The 27,067-nt window shown below is 46.2% G+C and overlaps 1 protein-coding gene across 3 annotated transcripts; it reads right to left on the bottom strand.

Annotated features, from left to right (window-relative positions):
- Window positions 1–13,983: 13,983 nt before the first annotated feature.
- On the bottom strand, window positions 13,984–22,032 carry LOC136477406 (probable sodium/metabolite cotransporter BASS4, chloroplastic). 3 transcript variants are annotated; one of them, XM_066475558.1, is made up of 14 exons: window positions 21,750–22,032; window positions 21,541–21,631; window positions 20,963–21,070; window positions 20,814–20,881; window positions 20,456–20,534; window positions 20,267–20,325; window positions 20,089–20,157; window positions 19,217–19,330; window positions 18,775–18,796; window positions 18,623–18,690; window positions 17,849–17,934; window positions 16,971–17,100; window positions 15,365–15,466; window positions 13,984–15,285 (listed from the first exon to the last, which is right to left on the bottom strand). In XM_066475558.1, exons 1-14 carry the CDS (start codon window positions 21,981–21,983, stop codon window positions 15,217–15,219), a joined length of 1,299 nt encoding a protein of 432 aa, XP_066331655.1. In that variant the 5' UTR covers window positions 21,984–22,032; the 3' UTR covers window positions 13,984–15,216. The 3 variants fall into 3 exon arrangements, 1 of the variants encoding a protein (XP_066331655.1); XR_010764010.1 differs by lacking the exon at window positions 13,984–15,285 and having other exon boundaries at window positions 17,920–17,934; XR_010764009.1 differs by lacking the exon at window positions 13,984–15,285 and having other exon boundaries at window positions 17,884–17,934.
- Window positions 22,033–27,067: the final 5,035 nt, after the last annotated feature.

Consider the following 27,067-nt stretch of genomic DNA (forward strand, 5'->3'; position numbering starts at 1 on the left):
AGGACAAAAAGGTGTCTGTTAGGGTAGAAATAACATGGCCGGTTTTATTAAAGAGGTGTATTATTCGGAGTGGTTAGCCAACCCAGTTCTTGTAAAAAAGAAGAATAAAGAATGGAGAATATGCGTTGACTACAACAATCTCAACAAACACTGCCCTAAAGACCCCTTTGGCTTACCTCGCATTGACGAGGTAGTAGACTCCACAGCCAGTTGTGAGCTCCTATGCTTTTTAGATTGCTACTCTGGTTAGTACCAGATCACTCTAAAGGAAGAAGACCAGGTCAAGATGTCATTCATCATGCCCTTCGGTGCCTACTACTACATGGCCATGTCCTTCGGGCTCAAAAATGCGGGTGCTACTTATCAAAGAGCCATCCAGCGTTGCCTTAAGGACCAGATCAAGAAGAACGTTGAGGCCTAAGTTGATGATGTGGTGGTTAAGTCTAAGACTGTTGACACCCTCATCAGCGACCTCACTGAAACCTTCAAAGCCCTAAAGGTGTATTGATGGAAGTTGAATCCCACTAAGTGTAATTTTGGTGTCCCATCTGATATCCTACTAGGTAACATCGTTAGCTGTCGTGGCATCAAAGCCAATCCAGAGAAGATAGAGGCAGTGACCAAGATGAAACCATCAACTTGTGTTAAGGACGTCTAGAAGCTAACAGGGTGCATGGCAGCCTTGAGTTGTTTCATATCCTATCTGGGCGACAAGGGACTCCCATTCTTCAAGCTACTCAAGGCTCAAGAAAAGTTTGTTTGGTCAGAGGACACTGATAAGGCATTCACCAAGCTCAAGCGGTTTCTCACCTCACCTCTGATCATGAAAGCACCCCAAACTGGTGAAACCCTGCTAGTCTACATCACGGCGACCAACCGGGTGGTCAGCACGGCTATTGTTGTCGAGTGCGAAGAGGCTAGACACGCATACAAAGTTCAATGCCTGGTGTACTTCATTAGTGAGGTCCTAAACGAGTCTAAGACTCATTGTCCTTAGGTCCAGAAGCTGTTGTACGCTATCCTAATCACATCCCAGAAGCTCTGCCATTACTTTAAGACTTACCCCATAGCAGTGGGTACTGAGTACCCACTTGGCAACATCCTCCGTAATAAGGATGCCAATGGCCACATCATTAAATGGGCAGTCGAGCTCGGCACCTACACTATCGAGTTTAGGCCACACCAGATGATCAAGTCACAGGCACTCGCCGACATCATCGCTGAGTGGATGGATATGTAGACCCCTATGCCGGTTGATCACCCCGAACACTAGACCATGTACTTCGATGGATCCCTCAACCTCGATGGTGCTAGGGCGGGCGTATACTTCATCTCTCCATCAGGAGACAAACTCTATTACGTCCTCCGCATTCACTTCCGAGCATCCAACAACACTGCGGAATATGAGGCAGCACTACATGGTCTCCGTATAGCTGTAGAGTTTGACGTCAAGCGCCTCATGGTGTACGGTGACTCTATACTCAGAATCAACCAACTTACCAAAGATTGGAGCTACACCAATGAGAAGATGGATGCTTACTGTGCGGTGATAAGGAAACTCAAAGACAAGTTCTATGGAATCGAATACCATCATGTCATTCAGGCTAACAATCAAGCAGTCGATGAGCTGTCAAAGTTAGGGTCAACCCAAGCAGAAGTTCTAGCCTAAGTTTTCATCCAGGACATTGTGACCCCTTCCATCAAGTAGGGGCAAGGAGGTGTTAAAGAAAAGCCACCTGCCGAACAGATAGTCGCAATGGCTCTCAGGCCAAGTAGTGATTGGAGGGTTCCTTTCATCAAATACCTAACCTCTGTAGATGTTCTAGCTGACAACACCGAGAGAGAGCACCTTACCCACTAGAGCAAGCATTACGTCCAAGTTGATGGAAAGCTGATGTGCAAGAATTCCGAGGAGCTACTCCAAAAATGCGTCTGCAAGGAAGAAGGAGAAAAGATCCTCAAAGAAATTCATGCCGGCACCTGTGGCAACCATGTAGCCTCTAGAACACTGGTCAACAAAGCCTTCTGAGCTAGTTTCAATTGGCCTTCAGCCATCGTCGACGCGAAAGCACTCGTTTGCCGGTGTAAGAATTACCAGTTTTTCGCTAAGCAAATCCACATCCTAGCCCAGGCCTTATAGACAATTCCTACTTCTTGGCCCTTCGCTTGCTGGGGACTAGATATGATTGGGCCATTCAAGCCCGCGCCAGGAGGATTCCACTGGGTCTACATCTACATCGACAAGTTTCTACAAGTGGATTGAATACAAACCACTTGTCTAGACTACATCAAAGAAGGCATTTGAGCTGCTCGATGACATCATACACAGGTTCGGCCTCCCGAATAGTATCATCACCGACCTGGGGTCCACGTTCACCGGTAGCGACTTCTGGGATTTCTGTGACAAAAGGTGCATCTCAATTAAGTATGTCTTGGTGGCGCACCATAGGGCTAATGGCCAGGTCAAACGTGCCAATGGAATGATCCTGGATGTGTTGAAGAAGAGGCTCTATGAGAAGGAGCAGAAGCACCTAGGCAAATTGCTAAAAGAATTGCCAGCTGTGGTCTAGAGACTAAGGACCCAACCTAGTTGTAACACTAGTGTCTCCCCATACTTTATGGTCTTTGGCTTCGAGGTTGTTCTACCCACTGACGTCGCCTTCCAAGCTCCCAAGGTGGAACACTATGATGAAGAAAACTCTGACCGAGCCTAGGCCGATGATATCAATCACCTAGAAGAGGAGCACCTTGTCACCTATGTTCGGATGGCAAAGTACCTTGATGGCTTGTGCAGGTACTACAACCACAACGTCAATGATAGGTTCTTAGTGGTCAAAGACTTAGTACTTCATAGGAAACAAAAGACAAAAGTCATGCACAAGCTCTCGTCACCCTAGGAGGGCCCCTTCATCATCAAGGCGGTCACCCGACCAGGGTCTTACAGACTATGCGACATGAATGAAGTTGGCATCTCTAACTCTAGGCAAATTGACCTCCTTAGGCATTTCTACCCTTGAAGCGTTCCATACAAACATATGTACCTTTCATATTAAAGTTTTCAATAAAGTTTTCATTTTGATTTTTCTTCATGTTGTTTTCTCCATGTTTATTCGCTAAGCGACATCTCTTCATGTATAACATCTTAAAGACGACACGCAACTATGCCTAAGGCAAATCCCTGAATAGTCATGTTGACGCTCGGATGTCTCCTAAGACAGCCTTGTCTCTGGCTCCTCCCTACATGTGCACGAGCGTCTACCCTCTGCATTACGGTTCGTCGACAACGGCTCCCTAGCGACGCTTTGTTCTTCCTACACGCACATAGGTTCCGCGCTCCGCGTTACGGTTAATGTGATAGCTAGGGCTAGAGGCTCAGCTATAGACTAACTGGATGGATGGTTTATATTAAATATAAACACATGTACCAAAATGACACTAAGTGTTCATCAAAAGTCATTAAGTACTTCTACATAGTATTTCGATAAAAGTTTTATCCTAATCTCCTGGACATTGCCTTATCCCTCATCGAACAGGTCGACAACCTTAGCAAGCCTTGCCGCTGCTTCCTCGGCATCATCCTATAGCTTGGCAGTCTTCTGTGCATCCGTCCCTTGGGTGAAGCTGGTAATTATCACTTTAGGCTTTCCTGAAGGATAGTGTGACCACAACACCATGAGCGCATGAACCATAGCCCTATGGGCAGCACTGCGTGTAAACTCCTTGAAGTCTGACCACACTAACTGACACCAGTCCATGATCATCTTGGGTGGTGGGTCACCGGGTAGCTGCGTCGTCCCCTCGGGCGGCACGAAACCAATGCAGTCCAGCACGGGCTTGATCCCTACTATCATCGCCTCTAGCTTATCATCTCGGGCCTTGACTTGGTCCCCGAAGACTTTGAATTGTGCATGCGCCTAGTAACGGTACTCTACAAACACAACAATAGCAGTATGCTAAGAATACTCCTAATGCTGAAAGGATTCGACAATAGATGTACTTACGCTCTGTGGTGGCTTTCTCAGCTTTCTCCTCTGCCTCCTCCTTCCCCTTAAGTAACTGGCCAATGGTTTCACGAGAAAGGCCAAGCTCCATCTCCAGGGCTGCACATCATAGGAAAATGTCTCACAACGTTGATTATCAATAGAGCAAGGTCAAAAAACATACCTTTCTGTAGGTCAGTGCTGCGGCTACACTGCTCGGTCAGCGACTGGTTTTCTGCCTCCAGCAGCTGGCGATCCTTCTCCAATGCTAGGACCTTTACCTCTAGATCCTCCCTATGGTGGTGCTCTTGGGTAAGATGTGCCTAGTGGTCTATCACCGATGCCTGTAGGTTCTTGTTCTCCCCCAGCACTAGTGCTAATTCTTCCAACTCCCGCCGGTGCTGCTCGGATATCTTCATTACATTTTGCAGCAACACATGTTCACAAACCGCATTCGGCAATAGACACAATATAAAATTACTATAGGATCACCTCAATTCAGCCAATCATCACTGATAGGTCGACTCTCAGCCCCTTCGTTTCCACACTCGCCTCCCCCTCCTCCAGCATGTCAAATTCATCATCACGTTGGATGACCGTGTGGAGGACCAGAGGAGGCTGAGCGGGCTCCTGAACGATCTCTTCAACTTCTACAGTAGCTACCCTCGGAGGGGCCCTCCTCGGTTGCTGCTATGCTTAGATAGGATGTCTGAGCCCCATCTCAGCCACTGACACCACCGCAGGGGTTGCTTGCTCTGTAGCCGTGGCAGACCCTCCACTGCGCTACTCGGCACATCCCCCACAGCCTCCGTCCTTGCTCTGGTAGGATCACCCGATGACCCCTCTATGGTCCACACTTCTTTGCCGCTTGACGCATCAGCAGGGTCACCCTCATCATGCGCCCCACCACTGGGAGAGGTTAGCTCGGTGGCTAGTGGCTTCTCCATGGCAGGGGCGACTAGTTCTGCAATAGGCGTCTCCTCCACGGTGGGGGCGACTGGATCCACCCCTGCTCATCCCTACTCAGTGCCAGGAGCCTCTACCTCATCTACATGATGCTTGTCATTAGCAGCCAATGGTTGTAGCTCTTCTATCGACTCCATGCTACAACCAGGAAACAACTTATCAAGCAACATTCTCATATTTGCAGAAATATGAGGATGAAGGAAACTTACAACTGTGATTCACATCAGGTCATCCCAAACCAATGTACCCTTCTTGAGCCACCCTACCCCATAGTAGAGCCACCTAGCACCTCCATCGTCCTTGGGCTGATCATCCCCATAGTCGCGGGCGTCGCCATTCGAGTAGGCTCGAGGACTGGAGCCAGGGCCACTCATGTTGGCATAGGAACTCACCCACCAGTCCTGGTCGCCACCGCCGTGGTCCCCCGAGCACCCTCAAGGACTACTGCCATGGCATCCCATGCTCACCACCGCTCTCTCATCTCTGCCCCTGCCAGGATAGCCGATGGAGGCGTCTCGGTGCTCGGAGGAGCAGACGCCACCGACTCATCATCATCAAACATATCCGACAGCACCATCTGCTACTTCCAAGGCTAGGCAGAACCACCAATGCTAACCCACCCCTCTTCACCTTGAGAGGGCCTTGCTATTTTTCTCCTCTTCGCATACGACTCCTCGTCAACCAGGCATTTTCCATGAAGCTTCTCACAGACATATTTCATCCGCGCATCATCACCTCTGGTTCCATGACTCTCTGACCCCTCGTCTTCAGCGTCCGTGCTCAAACGATGCTGGGGACTGCTCGATGCTGTGCATCAATGGCTCTCGGGCAGTCCTCCAATGGGATTGTCGAGAAGTTCACCGCACGGTCCTACCCACGAATCTTCAACAACATGAATGAATACATTGCACAACAAGAAAGATCAATTGTACATCTCAAAAGATTCTTACTGCTAGAGGAGGTTCCTGACGCTGAAGGCCCACTAGTGGTCCCTGATGGATAGCTGACCTACAAAATTAAAGAGCATCGAGATCCGGCACTTGACCTCATCCTAGTCAATCTCCTCGGGCACCTCTCGGGTCCCATCGGTGTCTCCTCAGAACTCGAAACTAGGGTGCGCCCTCTCCTTGTAGGGCTAAACCCATCGAAATGTGAAGTTCATCGCCACAATGACTCCGTCTAGCCTCTTACGGTTGATCAACCTCAAGGGCTCCCTCACCTGCTCCATCCCATCAGAGCTCGGCCTCTCTGACCACTTAGAGTCACTTGCTAGGATCTGGTCCATATCACACACCACATATGGCTCCACCTGCCTGATGTAAAACCACTTCGATGCCCAATACTTCACATTAGTGTTGAGCGGGAGGCGATGTACTGACTCGCCATCCCGTCCCGAAGCTACAAATATGCGTCGCCAACAACCCTAGATCTAGATCCCCCTCAGATTTTGAGGCAAAAGAAATGATGGAAGAGGTTGAAATGGGGAAGGATTCCTAGATACGCCTCATAAAAATTAATAAAGATGGCGACATGCAGGATAGAATTCGGGCTGAGATTACAGAGACTGGTCTTATAGTAATCGATCAGCCCACGAAGAAAGGGATGAATGGGAACACCAAACCCCCAGTAGAAGTAATCTTTGAAGACAACTAATTCATCGGTGCGGGGTGTGGGGAATTCCTCACCGAATGTAGGGTGCCATCCCACCATCGCCCTATCATGCAGCACATTGTGCACCACCAGGGTATTAAGCATCGTCACGTCACTGATGGACTACACCCACTCCTCCTCACTGTTGATCCCACACGCCGCAGCCCTCAAGCTCCTGTAGCTCCTCTTTAGTGCCATTAAGTAGATTTGAGGAGAAGAGATGGCCTCTGCACTTGGAATAGCCCTAATGGTAGAACAGTTGTAAGGCGCAGAGGCGAGAGTGCGAGGAAGAAGATGATGCGATTGGGAAATGGTGGGGAGTGTGTGCGGGCGCCGTGGCACCTTTATAATGGTTCGACCCCAACTTTTCGGCTTCTAGGATTTTTGGGAAACCGCGCTCGCCAAGCTGTTCCCTCTTTCGAAACCTCCGCTTCCCACTGGGCTACTAACTAGGCCTAGTGGATACACAAGTGAAACCACATCATACGCGGGCCACCAAGCAGACTTAAGTGCTAAGCACTGTTTCATCGATTTACTTGGGAACTTTAGAGCAAGATTTTTTTTCAAGATCCTACTACAAGATTTCTTCTCAATCTTCTAGCAGGCCCGGAGACTACGTGTGTACACGTCATCTTCCAATGACTGTACTATTTTCTACATTGTTTTATCTTAGCTAAGCTGAAGACTGGTGTCCAACTAAGCTAGGGACTGGGTTAGCACCTGAGGACTAATTTTCTAGACCCTGGCACCATGTGAATGCTTCACCCACTATTAGGCTCGGGGACTAAGTGGGCACACTTCATCTTGCGGTGAATGTGCTTATTTCTAGGACCCGGCACACTTTGACATGACTAAGTTGTGGATCATCATCGTCGCTGCTCTCCGTTTGGCTCTAAGAGTCAATTCTACCCAAGGCATGGATGCTAAGCATCTCTATTCGCTCTTAAGGGACTGAGTTCCTCCGCGTTGACTAAGTCAGGGACGCTAAGCATCCAACTTTGCTACTCGAAAGCTAAGTGGGCACACTTCACCTAAGGTGGATACTTCAAAATTGTTTTACTTGAGCTCCTTACATCCTTCTGGCGAACCTCAACTTTGAGTGAGTTCGGGTTCAGCGACTAGTTGAACTATTTGGGCATCTGCTTCAACAGCTCGGACGTCGTGTACAACAGCTCGAATGCCGTGTTCAACAGCTCGCCTCCCAGTTAAACTGGTCAGAAGCCTGCTCCTGGTGATCAGCAACAAGTAGGACAACTCAGATAAGCTTGACATGGTGTTGCTCAGTGGATACAAGGCGCTCGGGGACTAGCTATGGGGGTATAATCCCGGATACCCATAGGGCTGCACAAGGGCCGAGCCCTAAGGGGAGGCCTAGCCCATGATACTACACTAGGCGGAGCATGACATAGGTCAGTGTGCCACACAAGGCTACGTAAAGATCCTTGGCGATCAAGGAAAATCTATTCGGATATACTAGATTCCGCAATCTTTGTAATTCCTATCATTATAAACCGATCAGGATAGATTCAACCGACCTGTAACCCTACCCCCCAGCTATATAAGGCGAGTAGGGACCCCTTATTTTAATCTTATCTCATAATACAATCCACCAAAGACACATGACGTAGGGTATTACATCAAGCCAACGGCCTGAACCTGCCTAATCGATGTCACTTGCGTTTTGTATCACCATCTAGTTCGCATCACGGGCACCTCCACCAATTCATCTACTACCGTGGGCATACCCCTCGGTAGACTATCGGCTGTATTTTGTCAACACCGCTGTAGCCACCAACTCCAGTAGCAGCATCGAGCCTGCTATCATGGGATCCGACACTAGAGCGCCTCCGCATATCTCTCCCCTTGCCACCGACACCGGGCCCCACCAGCCCGCTCTCACTAGCCAACATCGGTGGGTAGACGACGATGGTGAGGAGTCCAACAATGACCACCCCCACAACCTACCTGGATGGTGTTCGGCGACCAGCGAAGCCAGTAACTACGTCCCCACCATGCGCCTAGAATCGTTCAATTATGATCCTAGGCCGTGGTGGAGCGGGTGCTTGATGGCAGGGGCATGGGCAAAGCCGGAGGAAGCATAGACAGCCACCCCCTCAGTTGGTGTGTGTCATGCCTACTCGGCCAGTGGAGGGCCACGTCCCTGTCGCCAATGCCTTGGCCAACATGGACGGGTCTTCGCTCCCAACACCGATGGGTGGCGGAAAATCCTCCCCCAGCCGAAGACACGGCATGTGGCCACCTTAGTTGAGCCTTGCTCAGAGCAGCTCTTGCAGGCCCGAAGGATCCCCTCAGAGCTTTGCGACAGATGTTTCAACTGCCTCTTCTACTCACACTGTGTAGCGACTTGCCGGTTGCCACGGCGTTGCCTGCGCTGCCATGGCTTCTGCCATGTCGCCAAGAATTGCAAGCGACCCAAGTCTACTGCGACGACAAAGGCGAAGTGAGGCAACCTATCACGGCACCCTGCTTGTGGCGACGAGCCACCACCCCCAACACGCGCACCTCGGCGGTCCACCGAGTTTGGTTGGGGCCGTGCAGTGGGCGCTAGCAGAATACGATGATGATGCTGGCTGAGCTAGAGTAAGCCAGCGGGGGGCCACTAGCATGGACGCACCTATCGACTCCGCTAACAACGCTACTACATCTGCTGCCGCACAATACCTCCATGCGCTAGATCCGTTGGTGCTAGAGTTGTGCTTGAGTGTAGGACATCATGAGTGGGTCGGCCCAATGCTAGAGGAGTTCACCGCCTCGCTCGTCGTGAGTCTACTAGCAGGAGCACCAGCGCTTGGGTCACTAGTAGAGAACAAACTTTCGATTCAGCACATTAGTCTCGGCTAGAATTAGACCTAGTACTAATGTGAGCATTAGTCCTGGGTCCAAGTTTTTTGGGCGTCAGAAGACCTTTAGTCTCAGTTGTTAACACCAACCTGGACTAAAGGGTCTACATTAGTCCTGGTTGGTGTTACGAACCCAGACTAAAGGGCCTTGATCCGTTAGTTTTGGTTAATAACATCAACCTGAACTAATGTAGACCCTTTTAGTCTCTGTTGGTGTTACCAACCCAGACTAAAGGACCCTTCAGTCCCGGTTGGTGTTACGAACGCGGACTAAAGGTCCTCTGACAGGTTACTTCAAAAGAAAAGCATCCCATCTACACTCACATGTGCTGTGTAGGTGGGGTGTAAAGGTACGCGCGAGGCAATACATGAGATCTTGGGTTCGAATCATGTGAGGCACAAGGGTGGGAGGTATTATTTTTTTAGTCTCTGAGGACCTTTAGTCCGGGTTTAAAGCAACCGGAACTAAAGAGTCTTGCCTTTAGTCCCAGATTCCTAGTCCCGGTTGGACAACTAGGATTAAAGGCCCTTTACCAACCGGGAGTGAAACCCGCTTTTCTACTAGTGTGTGCCCAGACTGCAGCAACATCCCCTCAGGCGTGGACGCGGCCACCCCTACCCGGACGCCGCAAGGGGGACAACCTAGAGTCGTGGATGCCGAGGCGTGCCCACAGCCCTAGCCGCGGACATGACCACCCCTGTCGGGCCAGCTGAACGCAGGAGCTCTGTCGCTAAGAGGCTAAAGCGTTTCACCGACAAGATTTTGTGTAAGGCGCCATCATCGCTGCTGCTGTCACCGACGCTGCCTCATCCAACTGTGGAGGCACCAATGTTGCCAACCTGCAATAGATGGATCGTTGCTCAGGCGTTTCACGCGTCCCGGCTTCTAAGCGGGGAGAGGTGCTGGTGATGAAGCAGATGGGATTCCTCGACGGGTAGGCAAGGCATTCCATGACAGCCCAGAACGCATGCGACATTATCTTCGTCCACTAGCTCAACCCCTCGTATGCTGAGGCAATGCGACAACTCTTCCCAGACCTAGAAGCAGAGCGACCGAGGCGCCGCGCAAGACAACGCGTCTGATTGCCGATGTTGGCTGAGTAGTATGATTAGCAAGTAATACCCCATGTTCTTCTTATGCTAGGGAGGGTAGAGCCGATTGTATAACAGTAACCCCTAGTGTGCCATGTTCATGGCGCGTCGTTATAACTTTCACTATTTTTCGATCTTAATACAAAGATGTGCAAACCTTTTGCGTATTTGAGAAAAAAATTATGAGACATTCATATGATACCATATATATGGTCTTTGGCACGACTATAATTAAAGTTATACGTGTTAGGTGTTTTTTTTCTAGTAAAGCAAGAAACCGACAAGTGACAGGAGACCATGTCTGGCAGGATGATTGTTACAACACGCTCAGCCGACTGTTGCAATTAACCTTCTTTCTATTATGAGTTAGTTATAGCCTAACCCTAATACTTTTTACAAATTATAAGTCTTCTAACTTTTCTAGATACATAGTTTATTTATGAAAGCCAGATCGATTTGGAACAGAAGGAGCTGTTAAGATCCATTTCACTCACTAAAGAATTAGTAGCGCTCGAGCCAACATCACGAGTGAGCCATTTATAGCTGGAGGATGAGGATCCAACATTGGTCTCCTACGAGCTGCGGACACCACACCCACGCCTTATTCAGTGGGCAGTGGACTCGTCAAAGACACACACGGAGCATAGCTACCCTCCAGGCTTCGGACCAGTCGACCTCACGGTGGATGCTGGCTCTCCCAGTTCACCGCCGGTGGATGCCCACCAGACTGTGGACAACGACGGCTCCGCTAAACGCCGCCTCGATAGCTTCATCAACAAAGTGACGCGTAAGAGGGACTCAGCGTTGATTCGTGAGCCTCCCAAGCAGCCTCCTGCTAAGCTGGTGATGCCGTGGCGGAGCAGACGGTTGACGGCTCAGAGCCTCTCTCGAGTACCTGCTTACAAACGCGGAGAGGTGCTGATCATGCAGCGTATGGGGTACACCAAGGGTCCATCAGCGCCATCCGTATCGGAGCTCGAGGCCTTTGACAAGCTCTTCGACAACAACCTGACTGCGTCCAATGCCGAGGCGCTGGACGCGCTCTTCCTGGCCGTTGGAAATGGCTCATCCAGGCAGCCACAAAGATGCAAGACCACCTCCTAGGTCGCACCGCCGTGTCGGTATCGGTTGTTTCCTTTTATGTAATATCGAAACAAGAGGGCTTTTATTAGGATAGTTCAGCTACGGCTGTGTTAGGTCGATCTTTTTCGGCGCACAATAGAAACATGTTGTATGTTTATTTAAACTCTTCTACTTAACATAGTAACACGTAAATCTTTTACGTGTTTGAGAAAAAAAAAAGTCAAAACCTCCTCACGTGGTAATACGCCAGTTCCGATGCCAGGATATCACATGCATAGTACGAGTACTTAGTGAAGCAAAGCACGACCGATACAAAAGGTAATATAATGGTCCCGTTTGGCTTGCTAAAATTTAACTGAAACTGATTGAAAACAGTATTCTGGCTGAATTGTTGTTAGAGAAAAATATTATTTTGATTAAAAAAATAAACCGAACTAATCGGTTTCTGAGTAAGCCAGACAAATTGAATACGGAGTAGTTATGTAGAGGCAAAGGTAATGCAAGCATAAACAGCACATGTGCTCCAAAAAGAAAGATGGCATGATATAGAAGTGGAAAAAAATGAACAGGCAGCTAGTCACGCGGAGGCAGCTGGCAACCTGCTACCACAGCACTTATCTTCCTCCGGGAGGGCCGTGTCCGTGTACCAGACCAAGTACAGAGCATTGCAGGCGAGGAAGTGTGCACAGGCGCTGGAGCCAAGGTGGCCGCAAGACAAACATGGCGGGAGAGGGACATGGCACGGATAAAAAGTTGGTCCTTGCCACAGGACATTCCTGAGAGCCTAGCTCCACGCGAAACCCGGTAGCCTATCGATGTGTCGATGCCTGAGATCATCTCGGCAGCCTCCCCGGTCCTTATGCGCGCACGCGTCCAGTCTCCGGTGCATGCATCGGAGCTCAAAGCTGAGACTGCAGCAAAATCTCTCAAAATCCCAACCACTCCAGTGGACATGCTTCAGGCACTGCAAAGGAGCTCTGCTTTGGAGGCCGCGATGGATCAGCTGATGCGTTACTGCTGCCCGCCCAAGCACACTGCACACGCCTTCTAGTTCTACTCCGCTCCTGGCTTCGATCAATAGTACTGACCTTACATGATACTTCCTTCGTCACAAAACAGAGCTCGCTACGTGATACGTGCAGATTAAATTTTCTCAACATTGACTATGTTTATAGAAAATACGTGTAACATTTATATATCTAAATAAGTTTATTACGAAAGTATATTCAACATTTATATTTGGTCAAAGTTTATATTTGATCAAAATTAAAAGTGTTCGACTTTAGAACGGCTTCTATTCTGGACGAGGGAGTCGTAGATATTTGGCATGGCTGGAATATGCTACCGTGGAGCACCAGATATGTCTTGTAGAAAAGGAAAGTGGGCAACAGCTGTCGGCACAGGACACAACAGTTAACAGTACAAGCTGGAGTTGATCATATGTGTGCACAAGCCAATGGGTCAATGGTACAAGTTGCCCTGCACTGCAAGGACCAGCACCGGAGCCTTTGTTCTCCTCCAACAGGACGAAGAACAGCAGCACATAGATGTCGGCTTCTGGAGCATGCCCCAAGGATCCGCCATATCCATTGCACCAGCACAACACCATCTGTCCATCCACGACTCGTGTCCTTAGGTTCCGTACACCAGGTGAACAATCAGGGCAGTCTGCACCTTGTCAAAAGCAACAGCAGGCTGATGAATCTCTCATGCATACCACATCCCACAGCCTTTGCCCAAATAATTGTCAAAGGCGGCAACAGCAAGCTGAATCTCTCATCCCACATCCCAGCTTTTGCCAAAGAAATATGTATCGTTACCAATGTAACCTGATGTTATGTAGTACCGGAAAACCAGCGATTTGGAGGCTGTCCATAAAAATTGCCGGTCTCAATGGTCACGAGCTTTGTACAGGTTGAGTAGGATCAGCATTCTGCTATGATCACAACACCACAGAAGACTGCACTCTGAAATGAAATGGATATGCTGGATAATCTGAAGAAGAAAGTGATAGTTAATAGGAGGTTAGATTGCAACATAATTGTGGCTAGAAGAGGGAGTACCATCCCACAGTTATCTGCTCCAGTCACCTCCTAAACACAATAATAGTATTGCTGCTGTACAGGCCAGCTGTTGTTGCCATGGCTCCCAGAATCCATTATAGTTTGGAAGGTTTATTAATTAGCATCCACATAAAGAAAAAGTTAGTGCCATGGAGTGGGCCTCAGCGGGTGTTTGGTATGGTGGCCCAGCGGCCCGGCTGCGCTCCTGGGCTGCAACTCCCTTGTTTGGTGTTGCTGGCCCAGTCTCGGAGCCTGTGCTGCACGGAACTTAAAGCAAGTTGGGCCAGGCCCCAGAAAAACGAAACCCCCCCTTCGTTTTTTCGCAGCCCGGTTCCTTTCAGCGCTCCGTGCCCTCGGTGAACCGATACGGATACCGCCCGTCTCCTTCCCTCACCTTCCGCTCGAATCCTCCAGCTCCGCCGCCACTACGGCGGCCGCGGGCCGCGACTTCCCTCCCCATCCCGCCGGCCACCGCCCCCGGAGCAGTCGAGGCAGCCGGCAGGAGGCCTCGCGCGCCCCCAACGCCTTCCTCCCACACCACCTCCTCCCCCGCGCCGCCCCGGACCTCCTCCTCCCCCACGCCGCCGCGCGGCCACGCCGTCGCCCGCCTGAGTCCACGTCCGTCGCTGCCCACACCGGCCAGATGGAAAGCAGCGTCGTGAGCGCAGACACCGCTCAGTGAGGAGGACCTGCACGCGGCCGGTGGCGGCCCCTGCACGAGCAGCCGGTGGCGGCCGGCGGCCCCTGCACGCGCGGGCGGCGGAGGGCTCTGCACGCACGGGCGGTGAGGAGGACCTAGGTGTCGGAGTTCATGGCCCCCACGACGGCGGCGACCGCGACCGCGACCCAGGCCATGGACCCTTGCCGCTCTGCCTCGTCTCCTCCCTTTGTTCTGGAAGACCCCATGTGTGTTCGATGAAATGAGTACAAGGAGAGAGCTGGGAAGGATGGGTGGTAAGGCTACCATTTCCTGGGTGCAAGGTAGGCAGGTAGGCATAGCTCCTGGCACAGGCTAACAAACACGATCTCAACAAACACGTGAGCTTGCACCATGGGAGCCGAGCTGAAGCTGGTCACAGCCAGGCCGGCCGGCCAAGCCGGGCAGGAGCAGGTTAGCAAACACGCCCGCAATGGCCACCCAGAGGGTGATGAGAAAAACTGAAGATCAGTCTGAAGGATACTATGAAATTAAAGCGTATAATGATCTTCACAAAATCAGCTTTGCAGTCAGCAATTCTTCCTTTTACTGAACTTCCTGCATGACAAGTACAATTATATTTTTCATTTTTTTTTATTCAACTATCCAAAAACATTGAGAGGAAGAAATCTGAAGATGTGGAGGAAACACATAATATCGTTTCTTCAGGCACGAAAGCAATTCTGTGTAAAATAATCTCGATATGACTGCTTTCGTTCCAAACAACTGAACACGTAGATCTCATTTTGCTTTGGCATCACGAGATAAACATTAAGAGCTCCTGACTGATTCCCTGTGTCACACACCGAAATTGAATTCTGAAGTTACTTTGCAGAAGTAAATTGTTGATCCTTCTGGCGCCACCAATTTACTATGATAGAATCAATAATGATCTGCAGAGTGTTACAGACATTAGAAATGACCCCTAAGAGAATGCAAGTGACATAGAAATAATGTCCTTGCAATGAGAACCTGGTTAATGTGTGCCGCAACACAAGGGATGACCAGAAATCCAGACTCCCCGAACGCTCCTCCAAGCTGCTCAACCACAGCAACCAACACTGGCAACGTTTTCTACAGGAATAAGAAAGCCAGCTAAAATATTTTCATGCCATGAAAGCAGAATAACAACTTCATCTTTACCTACTAGTGTTTTGGAACAATTTCAATAACAAATTGGATTCAAACAGATATTTTTGGCCATGGAACTTTTTTTTTTTACAACCACCATCGAACTATTAAAAGTGGGACAACTTTGGCCCTCGACCATGTTTCAAGGTGGTTTTACCTATATATGTATTTTCCTAAAATAATAAAAATATGGTTCAATCTCAAAATTCATAAATGATTCATTTTAAATTGAAAATTAACAAAAATGGTACCAATTTCTTTCTAGAAATACAATCTATCTATTGGTGCTCTATTCAGAGTTACTTGGATCTTGTACTTGTTCTTGTTGCTATTGTTTTATTGCTCGTAGTTACCACTGTTATTTATTTAAATTATCATATCATTTGTGGATTTACTTTATGTTGTTTGCTTGATTAGTTGATTGCATGATGTTTGAGCCCCCGTCTTATTTGAAACCTATTACCTAGTCATGCAATCAAAATAAAGTAAAGCAGTAGCTATGCAATGCCTAAATAGGATCTATATGTGGGGTAGCATGGCATCTGCGAGGTTGGTGTCACCTTTATGATCCATGCACTCGGAATCCATTAGATCCTTTTCATTGATCTCTTGGTCTAATATAGCGCAAAACGATAATTTAATAAATAACGGTCATGACTACGAGCAATAAAACATTAGAAACAGGAACAAGTAAGATCCAAATAACTCTAAGTAGAGCATCAATATATATATTACACTTTTAGAAAAAAGTTTGGTACTGGTTTCATATTTTTTATTTAAAATGACTATGTTATGAGTTTTTTAATATTTAATCACATTTTTATTATTTTTAAAAACATATATAGGAAAAACACCTTTGAAACCAGATTCATGGCAAAAGTTGTCTGGTTTTAATAGTTTCATGGTCATAGATATCTGATTTTGGAGTTGGATGGTCAAAATCAGACTCAGGCGATAGTTCGATGGCCAAAAATAGATTTCTTCCTCAAGAAGGTTTCCCAAGCTGCTTCTAATCCAGTAACAGATGGGTAGCCATTCTTGCGGTAACTAGGCCAGCAATGGACAGAAGCACAGTAAAATATTCATTGCAAACCCCCTATTCGGCGGAAACATGAAAACCCTGTAGAAAAGCATCCTAAGTAGTCACCACCGTTTTGAAAACATGTGTGGTAACAGTTAGCTAGTAAAAAATCACTTGTCTTTGACTTGCTGGTTGACTAAGCTCTGCCTTGCACATTAAGCTTGGATCATGTTAGAAGACCCCTCTAGACCACCCACCTCACACTACACACTACACTGCAATCCAAAGCATGACAGTAACAGTTGCCAACACCTTGGTCCTCGGCTAGATGCAATATCAGATAGGCCCACCATATGGTCAACAGCAGGAATTTGATTTGTATCATTTACAGGCTTTCTATTTCTTTTTGTGATGATAAAGACTGACCTGACTAGCCACCAAAATGACAGCTCGTGCGTACTCTTTCTGTGCAAAGACTGACTCCCCTTTCTGTTCAAGACGTGACAAGATCTCCAACATTGCAGCATTGAAAGCCAGCAGAGCAAGATGAAGAAGCCTGTGAAAAGAAATGTGCTCATGTTAGATATTAAGGTGTAGCTGAAGACACAACAAGGCTGCAGTTTATATTGGAGGCAAAGAAAAGAAAAAACTAAGCAACACCATTGACAAGCGAGGAATCAGTTAAGAACTATTGAAGAAGGGTAGTCCCAATTAGTTCTTTTCTGTTTTATCGAGACAGGGAGTATTGACTCAATCCTGACTGATGGTTATTTAGTAAGGCTGTGGAATTGGAGTAGCAAGTGTTACAATCTAGGGTGAAACCCAGAACAAAACAGCAACAACAGAATAAGTATACAGTTAACACTACTTGAACATGACAGATGACACTGAATAACAGTAGGTCACTTGATATATCAAACTGCCATCTGGATCAGCATCTTAGCAAGCGTGCCTACCAGTAAAGTCGAATGTTTTGAAAAAAAAAAATTTGTGTACTCATGCATCACACTGAATGTTAGGTGGAAGTTGATTCCTTAGACAAATTTAGAACATAAAGATTCTCGTTAAGTTGAAACAGCAATAATAGTTTGATAGGTAACTGAGAAAAATAGCAGTTCAAGGCTTCAAGCACAATACTTGTGCAGTAATCAAGGCAAAACATAACAAAAACATGAGCTTTTTCATAGATAGAGAACAAGAAAAAATTGGATTAATCTTCATCCACCCTTAAGCATTTGATTCCACATCCACATAACAAGATTTACAAACATTCTCACTGTGATAAGCTTAGATGGTAAACATACACTCCAATAGTAACGGCAACAGCAAAGGATTTTACTTGAACAGATAAGATCAGTGATCTTGATCTACTTACTTGAATCCATGGGACCTGTCAAATGAAATGTTTTAGAACTGAAGTCCATATAGATCACAAGGCATGCAGACGTGCAATATATTGATGCAAACTACAAAAGCAACATAAACTAAAGCGCAACTCCAAAAATCTCTCCCACACCAAAATGCTCTCAGTTATGCTCTATTTGAACTTGAGAGTTGATTTCTGAAGTGCTCTTGTTATATGATTGGATCATTGGATCAACAAAAAAAAAAGGGCAGACCCAGTGCCGGAGGCTCCCACACGAGTGGGGTCTGGGGAAGGGATAAACCGAGACAAGCCTTTCCCCCGCAAAATCTGCGGAGAGGCTGCTTCGAACCCACGACCTGGTGACTCAATGAGACAGCTCTCACCACTGCACCAGGTCTGCCCTTCGATCATTGGATCAACAAAGAGCCGAAATACTCACTAATGATAAACTTCATGCAGGATAGGTTTATGCATGCATCAGTTGCCCTCTTGTACTCGCTGCGCCAAAAGGGCTGGCTAATTGGGCTGGAAACTGCATATATGAACCCAAAAGCATGGCATGCTGAAGACAAATCAAGGGCGCCAGATGTTACTGATTATATAAAAAAAACAGTTTTCTTCGCTTATTGAATTATCGTGACTACAAGCAACATTTTCTAAAGAGCAAGTAAAGAACATGTCAACTGGCATATGTTTCGAATTAGAGACATACTAGGCTGAGGAGAACAGCACTTGCAACTGAAAAGCTTTGTCGATTTCCATCAACAAAATCAGCAATACCTAAACAAGAGATGCATGAATGATAATTAACATTAATAACCTGGAGTGACTGTCAAAAACAGGAACATATTAAAGTTTGCACACCTTTTGAGGTTTCTCGAGCAACCTGACAAAGAACAAACCATCATAAGTGTCTCCAGGAAGCTTCAGATATTTCAAGATGGCACTATAGTCTTTAAGGAAAACATGGGGATAGATGGTGAATTCAATTATTCTTGTTTAAGAAACAGAGAGAGTAAGTTCAAAAATAAACAGAAAAACACTATAAACACTTAAGTTAGAGGAGTTCAAATTATCCTTTGCATATTGTAGTCAGGTGATTCATGACTGATAACACATTCTACTAAAATACATGAAGACCTCGCCTAAATTGTGCTCCTAAACATCCGACAAACAAATCATGCTTACCACATTATATTGATCATGAAAGGTAGTTACATGAGACTCAGAATAAGCCCTGTTGTTTTTACATCCAAAGATTAAACTGAATACGACGTGGAGTACAAAGATACGAATAACCACATACCATCCCTATAATAAGAGGGATCAGAAGACTGGTGACCAGACTTTTGAATAATTGCTCAGTAGGCAAGGAAACCCCAACACCAGCGCCAATGTATTTTGCAAGAGAAAGAGGTACCTGATTCCATGATCACAAAGAAGAATGACCAGATTGCTCAGCATATAATGTTTTTTCACCTTTCAATAAATTATTGTACATAGAAAAAAAAGGCTTGTTCATAATCTAGACATCCACCTTTTGAAACTAAAGGTGTAATTCATTTCATTAGAGCAAGCCTTTGACCAGCAATTACTTTATTAAAAATTACTAGTAAAAAAATACGCAGCCGGTTTCAAATTTTAAGCCGATTTAGCTTTGTCCTGAGTCAAACTTATCTAACAATTTCATTAGAACAAGCCTTTGACCAGCAATTACTTTATTAAAAATTACTACTAAAAAAACTCACCGAGTTTCAAAATTGAAGTCGTTTTGGCTTTGTCCTGAGTCAAACTTATCTAACTATGACCAAGTTTATAGAAAATATATTTAACATTTACAATATTTTAGTCTATAATTCAGTTTTTTTGCATGTTTGAGGACTGGTGGGTCATACTCAAATTTCATAACTATCATATCAGATTATCAGTGGATAACTGGATATTCATTTTACATGTAAAACAAAAAAAGAACCACATGATTGCAATCAGACTCGGCTTGAAACACAAGAAAAGTAACATCTTGCTACCATCAGCTGATCAGCATTTTACATCCAAGAACTTTGGCATAAAGCTTCATAACTATAAACAACAAAGTTAAACCTGTAATACTCTATTGGGTTAGTTAATTACTTATGTCAGTTGCCCATAAACAAAAAATTACAGTAAAATTTTGCTTACAATGATAATGCCAAGTAAATTGGATGCAACTGTCATTGCAAGAGCAAGTGCAGAGTTACCGCCAACAAGCTGCATGGTGGTAAAAATATTTTATTAGATTGTAATGCTAATATAGCTATACGAGAAAATATGTGGTATTACATGTTGGTAGATAATAGGGATAAGTATTAAGTAGTACCTGTGTTAGTGTGACTCCACTTGATAGTGTTGTTGGCATGCAGCAAAATATAGCTAACCCTGTAAGATGCCAAAAGAAAACAAGCTATAAGGAGCACAAAAGTATGAGTTACTCACATGGCAACAAAAAATGGTGGAATGAAAACATAAAATCCATCATGAAAAGCAGGCATGTGCTTGAACCATTTACCAGTGATAAATTCACGAGGGAAGAACTGAACTTGCATAATAAACTGAGCAAGAAAGGGTGTAAACAGCAAAATAGATCCCTGCAATTATATACAATAATATTAGACATTAGCAAACTTATTGAGGGTGCTCCATTGATGACCAATAGAAGTATGGGAACTGGTATCCCAAAAACAACCAGAAAGGCAATACTCGTGGTAAGAAATAAATGCCAGAAAATCAATGGCATGGAATTTCCTTGAATTATTCCTTGGATCAAATGGGAGTGAGAACTTTATTCCAACATACTTATACTTGTGCCACAGAATGATACTAGAACATGCAAGTCTGACAGACACAGAATAAACATAAGATCATACTAGTCCATATAGTCCAGCAGGCCAAGCTTCTAACGCTGCACCAAGCTCCCTAGTGCGCAGGGTCAGTCCTATGCAGCCAAGAGGAAGCTATCAGCAGCACACAGAAGTAATAGAACAGGGATTCACACGAATAGGTTAAGCAACCGAACCTGAGATAACGAATATCCCAAAAGTGCTGTACTTTGACAGGGAGTATTTGTGAGCAAGGCATCCAAGAGTAGGATCTAGAAGACCCAATATGATCCCACCGATGAGAGCTTATCAACGGGAAAGACAAAAATCAGTCCATGAAAGTTCAAACCAGAGACATTTGCATGCTCTTGTCAAATACATAGCGATAATGTGAAAGCAATTATAGACATAGGAGTATTCACTACACAGCACCTTCAACTGTTTAAAAGCAGATCATACTTGATTTACACCCAAATTGTCTGCACTCGAGAAACAAACACATCTCTCGCTAATCCACTATGATTCTGCTTTGTATAGTAGAATTTCAGGATGACACAGATGCAAAGGCTATTTTGGATTTGGAGCTAATAATGCATTGAAGCATTGTCAAATGTGCCTAGTTTGGGTCGTGGAGTACATAAGTCCAACTACACAATTAAGACAAGCATTGCATAATTGGCATTACATACAGAAACAGCAGTACAAAATCGCCCATAGGCCATAGATATCAAGATGATTAAGCACCAGCTGGGATCGCATACAAGCGGGAACTCACCAAGCGGGAGGAAGTTGCTACGCACGAAGCCGAGCAGGGCGGCCCCAAGCGTGGGAGGCGGCACCGCGCGTTTGCCTCCATCGCCACTGACCTGCGGAGCAAAGTAGGCATTTACAACTTTTTTCAGGCAACTAGGCATTTACAACTGAATCGAAGCATGGCCCAAGGAGTAGCAGAGAACCCGAGGGGGTTTTCGATTTGGTTGTTACCGGCGAAGTTCCGCCGGCGGTGGCGCGCAGACACCGTAAGCGGAGAGGCGGCGTAGCGGAGGCGACGGTTGTGGACAGGAAGGCGTTCAGTGTTGGGCGCCGACCGAGGACGCCGGCCCGGAGGGTGAGGATAGATGGGCGGAGCAGAGAGGGATGGTGCGTTATCATCGCAGAATCGGAGGCGGAGACGAAAGCAAAACTAGCAAGGGAGAACCCCGTGCGCGTGGCCACCATCTGGAGACCGGGCTGGGAGGGGGCTCCGGCCAACGTTAGGAGAATGAAAAAAAAAAAAAAAAGTCTAAATAGTGTGTGTGGGTGTGGTGTGGCTTACAAACTCCCGTCCTACGACAGCCTTGTTTACTTAAAAAAAAAGTTTTCACATCGAATCTTGCGAATACGAGTATTAAATATAGACGAAAAAAAAATTAATTGCACAGTTTAGTTGAAAATCGCGAGACGAGCGTTTTGAGCCTAATTATTCCATGATTGAATACTAATTGCCAAATAAAAACGAAAGTGCTACAGTACTCAAATTCTTAAATTTCATCCAACTAAACACAGCCGAAATCGTATTAAGGACACTAAGGTCCTGGCACAGCTTACATTAACTTCGTGAGCTGTTACGAGCTGTATAACTTCATGATCAGTTTTTAATTTTTTTTTTATCAAACGCCTTTTTTAACAGTTTTATGGGTAAAGCTGTCACAAAAGAATAGGTTTGTATGAAGCTAAAAAAATAGCTTATTCTAATTCACCCACCACTTTGTGGGCCCTACCATGTGTAAAGACAAGTATTGCCCCGATGGCAGGCGCTGCTGCGCGTTGACAGCTGAGCACGGGCACCGCTGGACGCAGCGTGCGAGCAGGCACGATGCCGCGGGGGCTTGCCGTCGGTGGGTGAGGCCGGGACGCGCCACCGTGGAGCACAGGTGCGGCCGGGACGCGAGCGATGGCGCGAGGGCCGTCGGGGTGCACGAGACGCCGCTGCGGCCGCCGGGGCCACGAGCACCGCCGCGGCCACCGAGGCTAGCGAGCTGGCTCTACCGCGGGGCGAGGATGCGGATACGGCTGTCGCTTGGACACCATGGAATCTTGCAGGGCGCGTGGGGACCTCCGTATCACGAAGAACGGAAGGAGACGAGGTACCGAGGAAAGCGGAGATCTGTGAGCGTGAGGGGGGAAATAGAAGAAAAGATTAAAAAAAAGATATTATTGTCATTTTATGTTTTTGTCTACCATGTGAAGCTATTTGCTGAATAGTCTTTCTAAAACAGCTTAGCTTCACCCATAAAGTCTGTGAAAAACAGCTTCCTAACGGGGCCTAAACTTTCCTAAACTAGTCATTTTTATTACCTCGGATTTCGCTGCGCACTCTAACAGTGCTTTCAAAACACATGGTCAAAAAACCTAAAATTTTTCAAGGACCACGTAGTGACAGGGGAGCCTATTAATATCTCAAAAGTCACACGGGTTGTATGTGATATTGAGCGCCGGACTCGGAGCCTAGATAACGTCTTTTAAAGATCGCACCGGGTTGCGTGATGTGAAGAATTGGGTATGATATGTGACCGGGGAGATTGTTAGGTTAGTCCCACATTGAAAATTGGTCGACATATAAGCCGAGGGTAACCCTCGCCTATCAGGCTAGTCTTTTATGTTGAGTTAGGCCGAATGCATTCTATGTTGTGGGCTCTGGTGGACCCCGAGGGGTGCTGGCTCGTGGGTATAGCCGATACCCGCTGTGCACTCTAACATTGATTTCTAAACTTTGTTCTGAAATATTCAGTGCATTTTACATGTGTCAATGGCATTGCATTTGGGGGATTGGGTTTTTCCTACTGCTGTTGATTAGGGCTAGGAGTCGCCATAGAGGTGATCTTAACAGATTGGTTGAGCATGAAGGATGAACTTGTGTTATGGTTTAAGGAGGTATTACTGGCGTGCATTTTTTATAATTAGGAACAAGTTTTGCTTCCAGTTCTATTCATTTGAGAACTTGTATTTCTTTGGCCAGATGGATAATCTGGATAAAATTACGATTAGATTTCACTTTGGTGAGGCTTTTGACAACGTCGATGGGTCGTTGTTATATGTGGGTGGAGATATTACTAAATCTTGGATTGATGTGGACAAGCTTTCGTTTTTTTAGATGGAGTCTCCTAGCTGATCACTTTAATTCCGCAAGTATCTTGAGGATGTATTGGTTGAAGCCTGGGATGAATCTAAGCAGTGGGCTCGTGTTGTTGGTAGATGATGCTTCCTGCCAAGTCATGGTTTCTTAGCACATGGGTGGTAGGATAGTAGATATGTATGTTGAGGAGGTGGCGATGGAGATTAGTGCAGATGACAAAGACATGGGCAGATATTGATGAGGCAAGAGATGATGCAAATGATCAAGAGATGCATGCTGATGCTGGAGGGGTACTACAAACGGAATTGATACGAGCAGGATGTCCGGATGGCATTAATTTTCCGGACGCAATATGGCTAGGCTTGAACAACCCAATAGCCCCTCATGTCTCCACCTACTCCCAATCTCCACACCTTTCTAAAAAACTCCCAATCCCCACATTAGTCATTCGCCCATTTCTTTCTCGTTGTTCGTCGAACGCCGCTCGAGTTCTAGCCTCATCGTTCGCCTAGTGGCAGCAGGCTGCCTCCATCTCCACCGCGGCCTGCACCAGCGCTCGCCTTGCTTCCTCTCTACCCCTGGCCGTTTTGCTCCATCTCCAACCGAGAGCGATGAGTAAGCAGCATCCCTCCCCTCTCTCTCCATCCACTCTGCCTCGCTGCTCCTTCCACCAAATCCACTGCACGACGAGAGATCCGGTGGTGGTGGGATTTGCAGCGCCGGTTGTAGAGGCTGCGTGTCCTGCATGGAGCGCAGGATACCAACGCCCATGAAGGGGTCCCCGCCAGCCTCGTGGTAGGCAGAGTCGATGGTGGCAACGGCGCGGCTGCCTCTGGTGAACTCCACGCACCAGCGAGCCTCCATTTTGTAAGCAGCAAGTAGATGTTGCGCTTGAAAGCGCATGTTGCAAGTATCTATTTCTTTAAGTGTTGCAAATGTTTCAGAGGTATATTGCAAGTGTAACAGAACCGTCCAATTTAGAAGAGCATAAGTACAATAGCAATCATCGAAGCGATCAAACCATCATACTTGAGCCCATATAAACCCGATAGTCCGGTGAAATCACAAGGGATCTCAAACAAACCAATATACAAACCAAGATCATACATGATTCAACATAACTAGTCACATGTTATATCACAGTTCACAAATAGTTCACGAATATCTCACATATATCGGAGTTCATCTAGTTATTACAAACCAAGTTTAAATAGCGGAAGCAAAGTAGTTTAACATCAACATCACACGTAGTTCAAATACATGCCAGTGCTACGGTCATTCCAGCAAAAGCAGAGCAGAGGAGATAACTCAAGAGTACCATGCCCCATGGTTTAGTCCTCATCCACGGCAGGATGAAGGCAGTTCTTATAGTACCCATGGTACATCATGTCATCTGCAACAAGAGGGAATAAACCCTGAGTACGAGAATGTACTTAGCTAGACTTACCCGTCATAAACCAGAAATAATATGACACCAAGGAGTATGCAAAGCATTATCGCTGGAGTTAGCTTGACAACATTTTTGCATAAAAGCTTAAGTAACATAACTTGAAGATTTAGTACTTATAGCATCAATTTGAATACCTATTCAATTAATCATCTCTAGATTAGCACCTATACTAGAGCAATCACTTGATTAAGCTAACAAGCATTAGTAACCATATCTGGTTATAAGAATAATTTGAGCATCATCATAACCAACAAGTTTCCATTAGGTTACTCTATGTTGCCGCTGCTCAGCCAAGTTCTCACTATCCGGGAGAGATGACAATTCGAATCAATTTCTACCCAGCTAGGGAATTATTCCTAACACAAACCCATACTTCCCCCATCGGGGTCACATTGGGTCACCTTTGGTACAACTCAGGAACCAAGTTCGTGGGTTCGATCTGCGCCGCACCCTCAGAGATTCTACCAATCTGTCAGGAACCTCGGGACTCGAACCCGCCCTTGGACTCATGTCATTGGCTCTCTGTACATCCTTACTGCCTCCAGTGTATGCACTTTCACTTACTGGGGCCTGACCTAAATTGAGCTACTCGACTTCGCGGTCGTAACGACTTATCTGGTCAACTAAGTGCTAGACATGCATTCAACATGACATGAGGACGTACAGTGAATCGGTCCTTAACCGACACATACAGGGATAGATAGGCACTAAGACCTCCATGCCTTGTGCTTCTCTATCATAATCCCGCCCGGTCTCCTTTTTATTCATCAACACATGGTTATTTCCATGATAGCGATTATAGCCAACCGTGATTAGTTATGTACCTATATTTTTTAGGTGACAGGAAATCACCTGAGATGTACCAAACTAAGCAAGGCTAAGCATATATTCGATCCTGGACCTACCAAGGATTCAAGATATATTTATTTGGACAAGGATAATATATGCAGCAAGTGGTTCCAATCAACTCTTATAACCTAATGCATCAAACATAAAGGACGCAAGTGATATTTATAAAAACATACGAGTCTTATAATCCTCCAAAGCTTGCCTTTCAAGAACAAGGAAGGCTGGTGGTTAGGACACTTAGGGAGATCTTCTACGTTGACTCCTCCTTTCCGCCTACACTTCCTGCTCCTAAACTTGCTGCTGCTCCTCTTGAGGTTCTTGTTCGAATTCCAGAAGAGTGACTCCCTCCGAAACACCTATTACATGCATATGCACAACATAAGAGTCATGAATGCATAAGTGATGGAAGGTGATGATGAAAGGTACAACCATGTATCAATGGACACATGAATGACATGATGACATAAGATTAATGTTTACTTTACTGAGTAGGTGCATATCTTTTCTTAAAAACAAGAACTACACACTCACCAAGCTCTAACAACCTAAAGTATAGTTGTTCATCTTCAGTAAGAGGTCTAGCACCTGCAACTAACACTTATCTTAATCAGCCTAAGCATCTAAATCATCACATCCATTCATATAAAGCAATCAAGTCATTCACTGCATTCAACAGATTTAGGGCTGCAGACAGCAGCTGCTAGTTTTATTCATAACTAGAGTTGTACTGACCCAAAAGACATGCAACAAGATAATCTAGAAAGCTTATGAAGTTAGCTACAATTCATTTTTAATCATCTCTGCATGATTCCCAAGTTAATAAGGTCAAACAATCACATTTATCAAATCTAGTCCAGAAATTCCGAGAACAACTAGTTCTGAAGACCA

The sequence above is a fragment of the Miscanthus floridulus genome, chromosome 8 (assembly GCF_019320115.1).
Source record: "Miscanthus floridulus cultivar M001 chromosome 8, ASM1932011v1, whole genome shotgun sequence".
In the NCBI taxonomy this organism is placed as follows: Eukaryota; Viridiplantae; Streptophyta; class Magnoliopsida; order Poales; family Poaceae; genus Miscanthus; species Miscanthus floridulus.